This window comes from Osmerus eperlanus, chromosome 12, assembly GCF_963692335.1.
Source record: "Osmerus eperlanus chromosome 12, fOsmEpe2.1, whole genome shotgun sequence".
NCBI lineage: Eukaryota > Metazoa > Chordata > Actinopteri > Osmeriformes > Osmeridae > Osmerus > Osmerus eperlanus.
Window position 1 is genome coordinate 14804685 of NC_085029.1, and position 16454 is coordinate 14821138.

Consider the following 16454-nt stretch of genomic DNA (forward strand, 5'->3'; position numbering starts at 1 on the left):
CCTCTCTCTCTCTCTCCCCTCTCTCTCTCTGTCTCCCCCCTCTCTCTCTCCTCTCTCTCTCTCCCCTCTCTCTCTCCTCTCTCTCTCTCCCCTCTCTCTCTCTCTCTCTCTCTCTCCCCCCCTCTCTCTCCCCCTCTCTCTCTCTCCTCTCCGTCTCTCTCTCTCTCTCTCTCTGAAGTGAAAAGAGGAAGCTTCAGGTGAACGTCACCAGCCCCATCCAGTGCAGCATGAACGGCAGGAAGTGCACTGTCATCGTCGAGTCCAAGATCAACCAATCACAGCCAGACTTCACCAAGAGCCGTTCCGGTTACATCCTGGCTGTGCCTGGGAACTGACGGAGCTGTGGTCAGGTGACAGGGACGGAGGGGAAAGATATCAGACATGGATGGTTCTGGTCTTCGTCTGGTTGAGCATCGACATACTGTGATGTGAACAGTATGCACATAGGAAAGTGGACATCTAAATAAAAGCCATGATAAATGTCTTATTTGAATACAGCTCAATGTATAAGATGATATGTATATTTCAATACTGCAATTGTCGTTTGTTAAACAGTAAACACATGCACAACATTTATCTATAGGCTACAGTATATACTGTATATATAAAACCAACCAAAGAGTTGTTTTTCTTTTCACAGTTAACTTTTTTAGATGTAATCACATGCTATATAGTCGATATAATGAGATATGGAGTGAACTGTTTTCAGGCAGATGAGGGTTTTATTAGGAAAGCCTACACAATGTTAAGACAGAGATATTGGATATTGTTTAGCCAAATCAAACATAAACACTATGACAGTGTTAATGGAAAACAAAGTAACCCCTATTAAGGATCTCAAATCTTATTTAGATTTTTCATGTTTTCTTATACTGGGCGTAGTTTACCAGGTCTAGCATCTGATAAACCTTTTTAGTTTAACAAAATATATATATATAGGTGTTCGCGATTGTAAACAACAGCTATTGAAAGAAACTTATCAATAACCACCTTTTATTTTACAAGTTGATTGTTAACTTAATTTGTTCTTGGGAACCATTATGGGTAAGAAAAAGGTCCTATACTTTTCCCTAGCTGAGTGTCTGAGTCCCAGATGAAGTTTCATTGGCACAGTTAGACACAGTTAGGCACAGTTAGACAGGGTGTTTAGACGGATGTGTTGAGCATATCCTGAACAGAAAACTGCTCTGAGAGGAGCATTAAAACCTCTCTTAATTTAAATCCTGTATCATTTCCTCAGTGCATACCGTATGTTTATTTGTAGCACTGTCAACAAACTACATGCTTATATTTTCATCCAAAAGACTGTAAATAACACAGGGCCACATGCTCTATGTATTGATAAAGACCGTACTTACCATTTGTTATGGTTAACAAAAGGAACTGTAGGAGAAGCCTAGTTATACCATATGATACCAAAGCACAATTGTAAACCTAGCAGAGACCTGGAACCCTATAGAACTTCTTGTGCTGGTGTCACAAGCTCATGCTAATTACCAGTCCCTGGAGATAATGGTCTTTCTATTGACCTGGAGTAGTCCTTACTCCTGAATGGAACTGGCTCTTCAGTAACAAACACGGATCATTAGCGGAGAGGAAGATTGTGTGTGTGTGTGTGCATGTGCTTTGGAGAGGGAGAGGGAGAGAGAGGGAGAGAGAGGGAGAGAGAGGGAGAGGGAGAGAGAGGGAGAGGGAGGGAGAGAGAGATGGAGAGATAGAGAGGGAGAGAGAGAGAGAGAGAGAAAGAAGAGACAGTTGTGTTTTTGTGTGGATAACAGTTTGTTCATTAACTCCTAGCAGCCACCTCGCCCTCTCCTCTCTGGCTCAGCGTCAAATACGCTGGCTACTGGCCATGTTGAATCACTGGCCAAGGCCTTAAAGAGCAGACGAGCAGTTGCCTGGTCTCTAGCTTGCTAGCGACCTGACGGGCTCCAACAACACCATATCCGCAGTCACGTTAGCCATGCTGTTGTTAACTGACACCTTATAGTACGTAGAGATGAATTTGCTGCTTTATACAAAGAACCTAAAGTAATCGTTTGGTATACACGTCATGGATTGTATGCAGTAGGTTATTATCGATTGATTTGCTTAGATGTAAATTGATTGTATGCGTTTCTGTTTTGTGTATGTATCTTGTTTCTACAGCATGTATTGGTTATTGATGGTTGGAGCGAACGCCTACAGTACTGTATGTGGATGAGTGAGTCTTAGTCTTCCTGTGGCAGTAATTATTGGCTCTGATAGGCAGAGGCGACAGTGGAGGCTAAGGAAGAAGGAACTCTCTGAATACTTGGCCTAGTTAGTGTGGCAAAGCGGATATCTGTCAGCCGGTTTTACTCTCCCGGCAAAGAAAAAACGACGTAAAACTAAGTACTGCATTCCTGCTAATTGCTTTAGAGTATCGGCTGGAAAAATCTGTATCTTTAATAAGTTAATGTGTGCCAGTCAGTCTTTACCTTGCAGCTGTGCTGTGTGACATTCTTCCACAGCTTGATAAGGCACTTCATACAAGAAGATATTGGAGAGTGTGTGTGGTTGCATGTGTGTGGATTGTAAGTGTTCTCCTGTTGGTATCAGTAATGGCAGTAATACAAAGCCTCACTTGGACTCTTTCTTCTCTAGTATTTCTTTGTGTTCCTGTCTTTCAAATATATCTCTCTCTCTCTTCCACCTTCTCCCTCTTACTTTCCCTCTCTCACTTCTACACTCCAGTGGTCAGAACTATGTTCAGGGCCATCTTGAAGAAGCTCCGGATGTGTGATGCTGTTTCCTGTCATCACCAGTCACACTGTACTTGTCATCCTGAAACCCATCAACTCCTCTGTAACTCGTTGTGTTTTGAGGGTTTCAAGTCACTCGTAGCTCAGAAACACAGGGAGTAATACCATCACAGATGTCATCTACGTGTAACAGTTTTGGAAAAAGGTTGTCAAAGTAAAAAGTAGGTAACTTGTGCCATCACTTTGTACCAAATAGTTTTTTTTGTTTATTTTTAATTTTTTACAAAGTCTGTGGTTGTTTTTTTTTTTTTTGTTTTACTGGATTGGTCCTGTAACCTTAGTGACTACATTACGATGAATGGAATGCTGCAGTCTCCATCAGTTTTGCTTTTTAAAACATTGAAATTAAGTTTATTTGATTTTAATGGTAAACTGTTATTGTGAGAGCTTGTGGCTGCATCTTTTTCTCTCTGTCAATGTCAGTAGCTGTGTTGTCAAGGTCATTGTGAGCTCACATGACCTATGTTTCTGTCTTAGACATCGTCTTCACCAGACTGAATATATCAAAGTGCCTACAGAAATGGATCATAATTTCAGGGAGTTTAATTGCTTGATAAATATGGGAAGTACATTGTACTGATAACCCTTTTGAGTTTTTAAAAACATTCAATATTTGCTGGCTTTTCAACAAACATATAGACAGATGCAGAATACATTTCAAACTATGTGCCTAATTTTATAGTTGCATATTTATGTAATACATCCATGTTGATTATGAATGAAATAAAACGATTGGACCAAATACAAACAGAACTTCCTGTTTTATGTACTGTACATTAGGTATGAGCACAAGCTGCAGCACGTTTCACAATCCTTTTAGATTTATTGTTAAATTAACAAATGTGTTTGATTTAATCCAGTGGACTTTCAGTACTGTGTCCGACAGTATGCTTATACTCTATTAGTATAGGCTTTATGTATCACAATGTTTGTGTGTGTGTGTGTGTGTGTGTGTGTGTGTGTGTGTGTGTGTGTGTGTGTGTGTGTGTGTGTGTGTGTGTGTGTGTGTGTGTGTGTGTGTGTGTGTGTGATTAACCATTAGATGCAGTAGGTCTACTACTGTATTGTGTAAGGACATTCAGTAGAGAGTTTTGCCTACTGGTATGTTGGCTGTGGTGTTTTTCTCTGAAGGCCAGCTGTTGTCTTTAATGACTGATGCTGTCATGTGGGGGAGACCGGCGCTAATCCGCCTCCTAGCAGCTGTTTCCCTGGGTGACGTAGAGGCTCCAGAAGCCCTGTGCAGTCGGGGGTGACAGTATCACCTCCCACTCTCTGTTGATGAGCACAACCTCTACAAGGTGGGGAGATGAAGGCCTTCTGCTGGGTCTGGGGAGGGATGGAGAGATCTGTCTGTGGAATGACTCACCAAGACAGAGAGGGCTTCTTGGATCAGTTTCCATCCACCTTTCGGCCAATCACAGAAGACATACACAGGGGGCCTTAAATAGATCATGCATATATAATGACTATGTTCATCTTCTCTAGCGTACGTGTGTGGTTTCTTGTGCGGTCATGTTCACTGGTCCACTGTTGTCCAGGGCCTCCTAAATTCCTTTATATGAAATATGGACCATAATGTTTAGTGTGCCATCAGGTTGGGATTTCACAGGTATGGTGAACATTCAAACTCCTTTTAAAGGAGTTTCTTGTAGTTTACAGAGAGGACAAAAACTACCACTTACATGTGCATCATGAACGATCAGTGCATTTTATTTTCCATCACAGTACAAAAATAAATTAAAGTAAGCAGAAACAAACTGAAAAAAGTTTCAATTACAGCAACAGCTTTTTGTCTTTTTTTTTTTTTTAAAGAACAGTTTTTACAGCATTATACCCCTCCCCCCCTCATCCAAGCTGAACCCCTGAACCTGTGTGGGTCCATACAGTACTGTGACCACCTTTTCATCATAAGAAAATTAATTGCACACATTTTTATGTACAAATAAACTCTCACTCTCTCGCACACTCACACACACAAACACACACACATTCACACATGCAGTCATTGAATGCCTCTCATTTTGAAGCTCTTTAACACCATTTCTTTTTTTTGTTCTACAAAGTACGCAACAAGATACAGAAAAAATAATTGACAGAAATCTTAAGCTAATCGTCTTTTTTTGTACTTTTATTTTTTTATTTAATTTTTATATTTTTTAAAGCTTTTCAAAAGTATTTTCCTCAAACTACTACTCAGTGATGCAAGTGAAAAAAATGGCACGTTTACTGAATTGGGGCAAAGTGGGCAGCGAGAGGTTCAAGACTCCTCTGTATATGCCTCAGACCCCAATGTCCTGCTTTTTCCCAAAGCAGTAACCCATCCAAAGTGCATCTCCCCCTATTGCGCTACAAAACACACAGATCAAACTCTCGCATTGCACTTTGTGTCTTATGACAAGGCAGAATGCCGTTGGACTCTTCCACGTCCTATGAGTATTCCATATCATACATCTTCTCTTGGACTCAAACTGATACAGCAGAGGACAAGTGATCGTAACAGCCATCTTAGAGAACTTCCATCACGATAAAACAGCTTTTTGTCGACATAGAACCACATACAAAAAAGCCTTGGTTGAATGAGACTGAGAATTTTGCTTATCTAGAAATTAATTTTGAGAAACTACTGAAAAAAGCATGCGCAATTTGTCATTGCTCAGATGAGAATAATGCGGGCAAATACATTTCTTGGAGTTTTAATTTTTTCCATAGGTCCAAAAGCTTGTATGACAAGGTATTCTCATTTTCATTTCAGCTCTACCAATCTACAATGTGTTTTATTGTTGCAGTATCTGACAGCCAAGCCTACAATTACAATCTCTCTTGATTTGATACATATGAAGATTGAGGAGCACAAGTCTGCTGGTCCATATGTTTTTTCATACTGGTTGCCACGGTGCTCCCCTTGTCCTCTGCTGTCTTTCATTTAGTATTGTGGCTTTGTTGATTGAAAACCTGATTATCTCTATAGAGGTCAGCTAAACTCTCGACCTATAACCTCATCTCATCTCGTTCCCATCTGAATACATTGGATTTATACAGTACTGGCATTGAGGGATTATTTGACGGTGTACAATGTCATTTTCCGTTAGGACACTGAATGTAGTTTATGTCATAGCCTGCCTGATTTTTTATATTGATATGTGCAGCAGTAGTTCAAGTAGAAGGCAGTCATGCAGGTTTGTGTTGGATTTAGGGCTCCTCGGAAAGTCTAAGGTATGGGGTCTATGATGCTAAAGCTCTCCCTGATATTGTTACTTTGGCGATGGTCAGATTTTACATTGGTTTAACCTAAGGGCTTTAATTTGTTCTGCATTATAAAATCCCGGCCACATTATAATTTGCATCAACCACCATCAATCTTCATTCACACCAAAGATAAAATCACCAGTTAACAGCTATACCCCACCTTCATATCACGTGCCTCAAAACTGATCTTTCATCCATGATCTTTACATTACAAGGGATGTGCCAAAGATAATAAATAAATAAATGTCAATAAATTAAGTTTCAATAAATAGTCCTTATTAGATGCAAATCCATCTAATCATTCAAACAATGTGACATGGTCCACTGTTTTCAGACCTACATGATTTTCATCAAAGATTTGGCACTCGTTAAACATTTTCTATGCTGAATATTACATAGCACAAAAAGGATCTTCATTCTGAAGTGGTTTAGAGACACAACCTTAGACAAAAGTACAAAACAATTCCCTGGTAAACAAATAGCCTATTTTAGCAAGCATAGCTAAATAAACTAGTTTCAGTTGGTTCATAGCATTCTCTACAGCAGATGCAGTTGGTTTAAAAAATCATATGGGAAGAAGAAAATGACTTTTCTCTAAAAATATGGCATGACACACGTGCATTACATTTCTAAGTAAAAAAAGAAGCTTTTTTTTCAAGAAAATCCATAAATAAACCTCTCTAGTGTCAAGCCATCAGAGAGTAAAACATCCATTTATTTGTACGTTTTTTTTTCTTCGATGAAAATAAAGTAGGTCTTTTTCAACACGTGGAATGGGACCGCCAAACCTCGTCTTAAAGTTGATCACAACTCCTCATGTAGTTATCTGGTGAACTATCCTACGATGCAACTCTGGCCTATTATTGAAAAAGCATGAAAATGCTTATCCAGCATGGTTGTCCCCACATGTCCTTCTTGATGGTCAGATATGCACTGCAGGCAGCAGAACTGTGCAGACTTATCCTTATCCTTGCACTGGGAGGTGGAGTGGTGGTAGGGGGGCATTCACAGTCTAATGATCCAAGTTGTAGCCTGTCAGTTCTTCCATGATGCGAGCAGAGGCCCAGTCACGCGGTGGTCCTCACCCCACCACGGTACGCAGTGCACATCAGGAACAGTCAGCGTGTCGCTGGTGCAGCAAGCTTCAGCCTCAGTCCCTCTACACATTCATAGCTGTAGATGTGTTTGTTGTAGACATTTTGTCTTTTTTTTTAATGTTTTTTCTTTTTTTGTCTTTTTTTTCAATATATATATATATATGTGCAAGCAGAGAATGTACTCAAGTCTGGCATTTGTCATTTAGGAAGGTTATCACACAGCTTTCACTCACAGATGTAGTGAAAATGTCCTCCTCTCTCTTTTAAAAATAGGTTTGGTTCACAGAAAAACTTCCCAAACTTGGGTATCTGGGATCTTTCCTATCAAGGTTGTATTGAAGTTTTTTTTAATCATTTACTGAATGGATTTACCATGCCCCCTATTTTGAAAATTTGTTATGCTATAAATTAATCATGGATATAACTAACCATGTTCAAACATCAAACTTTGGTGCCCCTAAAATACTTTCCTTAATCCTCCTCACCACTGCTTTTGAAATGCCAGACTGGAGTAGACCCCGGCCCTCCTCCCACCCCCACCCCCACCCCCTTCTGCCCCTGTCCCTGCCCCGCTCCTCCCTCCAGGGCCCCTCACCGGTCCAGGCCGATGAGCAGGCGGCTCCTCTCCTCCTCTTTCTGGCTCTCGTTCTTCAGGTCAGCAAACACCTGGGTGAAGTAGTGCGGGTCTGAGTTGATCTGGAGCATCTTGGTGCTCATCAGGTTGATGATGGACAGGCAGCGGTCCCAGAAGGTCTCCTTGGAGCTCTCCACCAGGAAGGGCTTGAGCGGGTAGGAGATCTCGTTGCCCATGTAGGAGTAGGACAGGTAGAGGCAGGTGAGCAGCACGGCCTGGAGCTCGTGCTCGGTGGCCACCTCAGAGGACACCACGTCCCGGCAGAGCATGTAGACAAAAACCACGTTGGCGGGGGTGATGAAGCCCTGGTCCTGCCAGCCCTGGAGCAGCAGGGAGCGGTCCACGCTCCGCAGCCACAGTACCGGGTCGGTGGGAGACAGGTGCTTGAGCCGGTAGCAGCGCCGGCACAGGAACTCCCCCAGGCAGCGAAGCAGCTCGCTGGTGGAGGCCTGCACGATCACCCTCTTGGGCGTGCCGGCGGCTACGTTGGAGTTGGTCAGAGGGGCCTTCTTAATGGAGGAGACACCATTGTTGGAGCCCTTGGTCAGGGCAGGTGTGCTTTGGTCCTGGGTAAAGCTGGACAGGTTGGCGCAGGACTGCGACTTCTTCAGGTTCTCGTTGTTGAGATGCGAGACGTTGTTTTGGTAGGCCGCATTGGGCTGCACCTTCTTGGAGCCTTTTTTCTTGGCCGACACGGCCACGATCCGTTTCCATGGCAGCACGTTAATGAGTGAGTGTCGCTTCATGTTCTTGTCTTTAGCGTTCTTGCTGTTTTGCACGGCTGTGTAGTGGCCCACGGTGGCCGGCCCGTCCTCGAAGAGGGCCGCCTTCCGGTAGCTGGGCGAGAGTGACAAGACGGTTCCCATGGCTACTGAGAGGGGTTATCCAGGGGTGTTTGCCTGGCTGGCTGGCTGAAGGGATGACCAAAGATAACGTTAAGAGGAGATTCTGAGGGTCTCAATGCCTCAGTGCTTCCCAGCTGTGAGACCCTGGCTATAGGTTGCAGTTCCTCTTAGGCATCTATGTCTGCCGTGGATCCAGAGGATAAATAGATTTGTAGACTTTGTAGCCTGTGGAAAAAATAAAACATGCAAACAAATGTGATTATTTGTGTTCAACTACAAGTTGTTTTTATGAACAAGTCATTGTTTATGTAATTTCGCTCTCCCTGATGATGTAGCTGAATCATTCTTTATTTCTTGATTTGCCTCTGCAGAATTGGTGGACTAAGTGGTCTTTTACTGGTCTGATTTAGCAAGATAATTAAAAGCAAATGGGTAATTGTACAGTTAAATTCCCACTGAATGTATGCAAGCCAACCGTAGGTGGCTTTTCAACAAAAAAATCGCACACACACACATTAAAAAACATAACTTGGACATTAAATTCATGGAAAAGATTGAATTTGGTTTACCTCACAGTTGACTTCTTATGATTTAGTTTAGGAGACAAGTACCAACATTTCTGACAGTATTTAGAAATGTACCAATGTTTGGGATTGACTACATTAAAACATGAAGTCCACCAATCACACTGAACAGTAATATACTACTCAATAGTCCATTGTTTTAATTTCACTAGTCCTTGATTTTTGTTTACATTTTCGTCATACCATTAGACCTGATCATAAATGTAGAGCCGACTATTTAATTGGGTTTCAGATTACACTTGAACTTCCAATGTTCATGTTTTGGTAACCCCTTCATTTTTACATTATTTGTATTTCCATTGGAATCATTGGTTAGAGCACACGCTGAATACGCTTTTCTAGATCAGCTCTCGTGTTTTAAAATGGTAGACTAGAACATAAACACCTTTGTGAAAGTCGCCTTTAATGTAGCTACCGATTTACAAAAACAACCACGAGTTGTGATAGTTATCAAACGGGATGATCCAGATAAACAAATAATCCTTTATTAGCTGATTAAGTGCCACGATTAAAAACACTTCGTTTTCAACCAATTTACACAATCCAAACTATTCTTTACAGCCTCTAAAGGCAATAATACTCACTGAATGTACTTCGAGTAGTTATAACACAATCCATAAGAAGTCCGAAATTGCCTTTATGAAGTTTCTTGTTGATTGAGGAAGAATGATTGTGCTTGAATAGCTGAAAGTTGTAGTTTTGCGAAAGTGGTTTTTGAACATCGTCTGCTGTCCAAGGTTCTGAAATCGAATGCGCCAGGCGCAATAATAAAGGCGTAATAATTGTCTGGATGCTAACCAACTCCTTTGCTGATTCATTTGTTGATGTCCTAGTACTCTACGAACGATAGCCTATAACATAACTATCAAATAACATATTACACCCCACAGGTTTAGCAGCCTTCTTTTTGAAAATGTCTAAATACCATTTATTACCAAAGTCTATGCCACTTTACCCTACATTTCACAATGTTTCAAAGCTGTGCCCAGTAATTTATGACATTAATGACATTCATTGATGACTAGAAGATCTCAGTCTCACCGTAAGATGTTTTCCTTGAGGAAGATGACGAGGAAAATTATTTCACGGCAGCGATGTTTTCCTTGCAAGTATCCTCTATTTCACTGAAATTCAGGACGAAACATCAACAACCATCTCGATAATTGTAGTTAAAAGAATAGCATCTTACAATCCTTTTTGGAAGAAATACGTAATGCAAGCAAAAACATCAGCACGCTTTGACATAGCTCAGGCTATATGGACAGTATTTCTGGTGCGCAGGCGATGGAGGCAACTGTGGACTGGATGCTGTGAAGATGTGCTGTTGGTCCTCGCCGCCAGAGATGCGGTTGCGAGGGCTTCTGTGCACTAGCCCTGACTTGCGCGTACTTGAGAGGATGTCAAAGACAGTGGTCGAGCGCCGCTTTGTGCGCTATGTCTGTGGTGCTGTTTTTCCAATACCCAATCACAACAAGCTGCCGCTGAACTCGATGAACTGTTTGTTATAGGCATGCTAAGAGCTTGGGTTTTGAATGCAGCAAAAGTCTTCTGAAAATAATAAAGTATGCATGCATTAATTAAAATGTGAGAAGCCTTTATATTTTTTCAAATGATCTTTTATGATATGTGTTTTAAGGGGCAATAATGCACAGCATAGTAAGTTATGCTGAATTGATTTAACTCAAGCATGCAAACTCCTAGGGTTTAATTTCCGAGAACGCTGATAATACAATGAACGAGGAATCGTTCAGAAAGATTCAATGTTGAATCACTTTAAACATGCAGTAATACAATTACATAAATATGTAGTGTATTTGCTTTAGCGTATAGGCCTACGCCTCAATATGGCTATGGGCCCACACATTGTTTTTCTTTTTTATTCGCATACATTTCCCACAATTCTCAACTGCTTGCTGCGTAAACTACGTTCTCAGTTACGTATTTCCTTTGGCGTTTTTGATTGTTGTAGGCAGGCAGCTTTTGAATAGGCAAGATGGCGGCTGCGGCAGTGGTTGAGTTTCAGAGGGCTCAGTCTCTCATTAGCACGGATCGTAACGCCTCTATTGATATTCTTCATTCTATAGGTAAGTATTAACTTGAGAATCTAAACTACTCAGTACGACTTGTCTCGTTGATATATTTGTGATTAAATGTTGACATTGCAAAGGCTTATACATTGACATCTGCCGGTTTGTGTGGCGTGCTGACTCACTGTAGAATCATGGGATAACGGTGGTTAGCAAGTCAACTTGATAGGCCTTGACTTTTTAGTTGGACTGAACGGTAGTCTAGCTATGTGGCTAACTAGCTAGCTTCATATAACTCTGTCAGCGTTGTGACTATCTTTCACTATTATAGTGGTTTTGCATGGTAGTTACTGCTGACTAGCTAGCTAGATTTATTCAACTTGTGTTGCTAGTTTTAGTACTGTTCGCTATTTAGCTAGGCTAGCTGCTAGTCACTGTCAATGCCTGGCTAGCAAGCATTAGCATGACGTTGTCACAGTTAACTATGTTTTGCAAGAACAACCACAGTTGCATAATTACATTCCTTACTAGCTAGTTAGCTAAATAGCTGACGAGTTACGTTTCAATTGTTGAGACCGACCACATTATGCATTTGGTTCGGCTCACACTTGTTTAAACTAGTTACCTACACGGGTACAGTGTGTCTTTAAATTGCCTTAGTCACAGCTGTTAGCAAAGTAGCTAACTAGCCTTTTTGGTTGGTGGCTGGCAAGCTACCTCAGGTAAACATGCGATAAAACATCAGATGATAAATACATTATTTTTGCAAAAGTCATACTTAGAGATGCATCTACATCTATTATGTGGGTTTATTGATGATTGGGCAGTGTGACAGAAGGGCCAATGTTGTATCTTGTTTATTTGTTTTAAACAGTGAGGAGAGATGTGCAGGAGAATGATGAGGAAGCCGTCAGGGTTAAAGAACAGAGCATCCTGGAGCTGGGGAAACTCTTGGCCAAAACGGGACAGGCTGCAGGTGAGTCTCCCATGTCTGGTCAACAGGGCGTCTGCTGAAGGATCATAGCTACTTTGTGGTAACTGTGTATGATGCATCTAAAGTGCTATGACGGTAGTCAACAAACTTGAGCCTTTTCCAAGGATGGAGAACTTGTTGTTGAACTTCTCACTTGACTTCTCTAGAACTGGGAGGGCTGCTGAAGTTTGTGCGGCCATTCCTGATCTCTATCAGCAAAGCCAAGGCAGCCAGGCTGGTGCGCTCTCTGCTGGACCTTTTCTTGGACATGGAGGCAGCCACGGGCCAAGAAGTGGAGCTTTGCCTGGAGTGCATTGAGTGGGCCAAGGCTGAGAAGAGGACCTTCCTCCGGCAGGCGCTGGAGGTAAGGTGACCCTGGAGCCTGTGTCCGTACCCTGTCTGTCTATCAGGGTTCCAGGCTTCTTCTTCCCCTCCTCCCTCAATACCTTGGGTGTTACATTGACAGTGACACATCTCTTGTCCCCTGTCATTAGGCTCGCCTGGTCTCACTCTATTATGACACCAAAAGATTCCAGGAGGCCTTGGCACTTGGTGAGTGACAACTCTTGCTATTTCTACTGTCCACATATATGTTTTAGGGAGCTGCTAACTCCTGTCTCAAGTTAAGGGGGTGAATCACCAAATATGGTGACATGGTGTAATGATTTGATATATTCACCCCTTGCCACTGATCAAAGATACAAACTAAGTGCTACGGTTCACTTGGTTTCTCCATGTCAGCTGACAGCTTCTCCTAGTCTAAACCTCCTTGTTTCCGACCTGTCTGCAGGCTCACAGCTGCTGCAAGAGCTAAAGAAGATGGACGACAAAGCTCTGCTGGTGGAGGTGCAGCTGCTGGAGAGCAAGACATACCATGGTCTCAGCAACCTGCCCAAGGCTCGGGCTGCCCTCACGTCTGCCAGGACCACGGCCAACGCCATCTACTGTCCCCCGAAGCTCCAGGCCGCCCTGGACATGCAGTCAGGTTAGACTCACTTCGGTCACTTTCCCATGATCCCGTGTGGAAAGAATTCATTTTTAGTAGGGAATAGCTGAAAACGATCTACTTGCAGCTTTGCTTTCTGTCTACTGTAGAACCTTTATTCAAGCAAATGAGATTTGAAGTGAATAAGTGTACTTGTGGTGTTACCAAGGGTGACAGTGACTCATTCCCTTCCCTCTTTTCCACCCTCTTCTGAACCTCCCGCTGCTTGCTCTGGAATCTGAGTTGAGCTGTGATGAAATAGTGGAGCTGACCTTTCTTCATCTCCCACCGCAGGGATCATCCATGCAGCAGAGGAGAAGGACTGGAAGACAGCCTACTCCTACTTCTTTGAGGCCTTCGAGGGCTACGACTCCATCGACAGCCCCAGAGCCATCACCGCTCTCAAATACATGCTGCTGTGCAAGATCATGCTCAACACGTAAGTCATGACGTCACTTGGGCTGTGATTTTAATGAGAGTTAGTCTGCAGCTTTGTGACTTGTGTGTGTAGACATGATGTACATTTCTTATGTGATTTTACGTGACATGTGCCCCCAGACCAGAGGATGTGCAGTCTTTGATCAGTGGGAAACTGGCTCTGCGGCACACTGGTCGACAGGTAGGACACTGTTGGCTCACTCTCGAGTTTTTGTGACAACAGGCTTTAATGTTACAGCAATTCATCACTGACTGCTAAAACATTCTTAGCTCTCCAGATTGACAATCCTCCCTCCCTTTCTTTCCCCTTTGCAGACGGATGCACTGAAATGTGTTGCGCTAGCCAGCAAAAACAGATCATTAGCGGACTTAGAAAAGGTGAGACCTTTGGCCTATCATGTTTCGTGTACTAAAGGTTTTTTTATGAGTTGACAGCTTTTTATGACGGGTCCTTTTCCATGGTCTCTCCAGGCCCTTACAGAATACAGAGCAGAGTTGAGGGACGACCCAATCATCAAAACCCACCTGGCCAAGCTCTATGACAACCTGCTGGAGCAGAACCTTATCCGTGTCATCGAGCCTTTCTCCAGAGTACAGGTAGGAAAATTGAAATATTTGTAGCTCGATGAAGCTGCTTTGTGGTGTTCAGTGGATGCGTCTAGTAATGGCTTTCTCCAATCTAAATCTTTTCTTCTTTTTGTTTGCAGATAGAACACATATCAGGCCTCATAAAACTGTCAAAGGTATTTATGCTTCTGTTCTGCAGTGAGTTTGCTTGATTCAATATTCAAATAACACTAAACTAATCAATGCTGTCTTTATTCATTGTTTTTTCAGGGGGATGTTGAAAGAAAATTGTCACAGATGATCCTGGATACAAAGTTTCATGGTAAATCTATAGTTTACTTCTGTTTCGATACTGCAGATATCCTACTCTTCCATGTTTTTTGAGTGTGCTGCTGTACACAGCCGTCTCAAGTGTCTGTGTGACCTCAGGGATCCTTGACCAAGGTGAGGGGGTTCTGATCATCTTCGAGGAGCCTCCTGTCGACAAGACGTACGAAGCGGCCCTGGAAACCATTCAGAACATGAGCAAAGTGGTGGACTCTCTCTACAACAAAGCAAAGAAGTTAACATAGGTAAGTCACACAGGTCTCTCCAGAACATCACTCTGTTTATGATTCTTCTTCCTTTCGTTGTAGATCTATCCTGTTCTAAATGTGACATGATGCTTATCATCTCCAGGAAAAAATGGTGATCACAGCAGCACAGTGGAGGAGGTGTGTGACCAGCGTGTGTTATATTTTAAAAGGGGACAAGGGAGAACAGCAAAATAGTTCCTCAAACTGCAACAAACGGGAGTCCCAGTTTCCCCAACGAAAGTTCCTGTCTCCCTAAACGGACAATTGCATCACTTCTTCTTTTCATTTTGTCCATTTTTCTTTTTGACGTTCATTCAGGATTCTGTATAACTGTCAGCGGCCAGAACAGGCCATCAGGGAATATTGTAAAACCACAATAAAAGATTGACAAGTAAAAGTATACATATGTTTATATCTCGTATAGAATTGATGGTGGGGTTACAAAGTCTTGAGATGACCATTGCCACCCCTGAAGGTGCAATACTGACCTCAAGGGCCCCGATCTACACTACTTACATAGGAGGACGAGGCTTTTTGGTCAAGGCTTTCCTTGTTCTTGGTTCATATCTCTCAGAAGCACACTATTAAGTTGGTTGAATCTTTGAACACCAGGATGTCCCTGCCAGGCAAACTTGGATGCAAGAGCTCCCTCTAGCTCTTGCATGCGTGATCATCATATCGCTGCCAAGTCGCTCTGTTTCCTCAGTTTTAGTCATTTGGCTGTCAAATTTTACCACTGGCCTTTTTCTTTGTAACAAAAACCTAAAATTCTGTCACTCCACTTTTTTTTTTGTCACAATAAGATCATGGAGCAGAATGGATGCCCTCTCATACCGCCAGTGCCCCCTTTCGGTCCTCTGCTTTGCCTCAATGTTTGGGAGCAATATATTGTAAGAGTGGAGATGTATTCATTGCCTCTGAGCTTCTATGTCTTATCCCAAGTAAGCAAATTTCCATTGTTAATTCCTAGCTCGAGTATGGTATGCTGGTAACCAAACAATTTGTATGCTCAGATTTTTGTTGTTTTCATTTATAAGTCATTTTTAAAATAAATATTTTGTATTTTAAGAAGTTTGTCTGCCTCTTGGAAAAATATCACAAATTTGACCTGACAAAGTTGGATGTGGTTGTGTACCAGTCTGTTGTGCTCCAGTGTTGGAATAAGTTGATCTGTGGGTTCCATGTGTTGGATAAGTGTTTTAAGATGATTGGACTGTGGTACAAAAGAATAGATTGACTTGCAGAGCCTTCAGATAAAATGTATACCACGGTGGAGGAGGAATGAGTGCCTGTAATTACTTAAAAAGGAGGGAAAGTCAAAGGGAAGAAGCTTGTGCAAGTATGATCTAGAACTGCTGGATTAGCATCAACTCAATGGGACTGACTGGTTGTGAGCATTTGTTGATGGTTTTGAATACTGTATGAAGTACTGATGGAATTTTGTGTTTTAGTTTCTACTGTTGGAAAATGTTCCTGTGTGTTGGAAAACCTCATCACATAAAAGGGCATTAAATCAGAATTTCAATGACAGCTTTGGATTGTTACGTTATTTTAACAGACATTCTTAAACTTGCAATCAGCTTGTTCGTGTTATGAACCGTTATTTATTCATTGACACACAAAAGAAGACCGTTCATGGTCTTTAAGACCAAGATACTTGGTTTTATCTTTGGCTTAGGGTTGGAGAACCTAAGATTTAG

The 16454-nt window shown here is 42.1% G+C and overlaps 3 protein-coding genes across 3 annotated transcripts in view; 2 read left to right on the forward strand and 1 right to left on the reverse strand.

Moving 5' to 3' along the window:
- The window catches only part of myo1d (myosin 1D), a 47812-nt gene extending 44287 nt beyond the window's left edge, over positions 1-3525 (forward strand). Inside the window, 1 exon segment of the mRNA XM_062474523.1 lies at positions 179-3525. Within this exon segment, the coding sequence (XP_062330507.1) occupies positions 179-335 (157 nt within the window). The 3' untranslated portion in view covers positions 336-3525.
- Positions 3526-6710: 3185 nt separating this feature from the next.
- Positions 6711-10564, reverse strand: cdk5r1b (cyclin dependent kinase 5, regulatory subunit 1b (p35)). Its single transcript, XM_062474526.1, has 2 exons — positions 10231-10564; positions 6711-8830 (listed from the first exon to the last, which is right to left on the reverse strand). The coding sequence occupies exon 2, from the start codon at positions 8624-8626 to the stop codon at positions 7718-7720; it is 909 nt and encodes a 302-aa protein (XP_062330510.1). The 5' UTR covers positions 8627-8830; positions 10231-10564; the 3' UTR covers positions 6711-7717.
- A 587-nt stretch (positions 10565-11151) lies between these two features.
- Positions 11152-16282, forward strand: psmd11b (proteasome 26S subunit, non-ATPase 11b). Its single transcript, XM_062474551.1, has 13 exons — positions 11152-11273; positions 12091-12192; positions 12357-12553; positions 12684-12741; positions 12980-13174; positions 13469-13613; positions 13733-13793; positions 13928-13990; positions 14084-14209; positions 14320-14355; positions 14450-14501; positions 14609-14751; positions 14858-16282. Exons 1-12 carry the CDS (start codon positions 11183-11185, stop codon positions 14749-14751), a joined length of 1269 nt encoding a protein of 422 aa, XP_062330535.1. The 5' UTR covers positions 11152-11182; the 3' UTR covers positions 14858-16282.
- The last annotated feature ends 172 nt before the right edge of the window (positions 16283-16454 follow it).

Bases quoted from the DNA above. Each gene is read 5' to 3' on its own strand.
- cdk5r1b (XM_062474526.1), bottom strand. From the start codon at position 8,626: ATGGGAACCGTCTTGTCACTCTCGCCCAGCTACCGGAAGGCGGCCCTC.
- psmd11b (XM_062474551.1), top strand. From the start codon at position 11,183: ATGGCGGCTGCGGCAGTGGTTGAGTTTCAGAGGGCTCAGTCTCTCATT. The intron at 11,274-12,090 runs GTAAGTATTAAC...TGTTTTAAACAG, and splicing joins TGATATTCTTCATTCTATAG to TGAGGAGAGATGTGCAGGAG. The intron at 13,614-13,732 runs GTAAGTCATGAC...ATGTGCCCCCAG, and splicing joins TGCAAGATCATGCTCAACAC to ACCAGAGGATGTGCAGTCTT.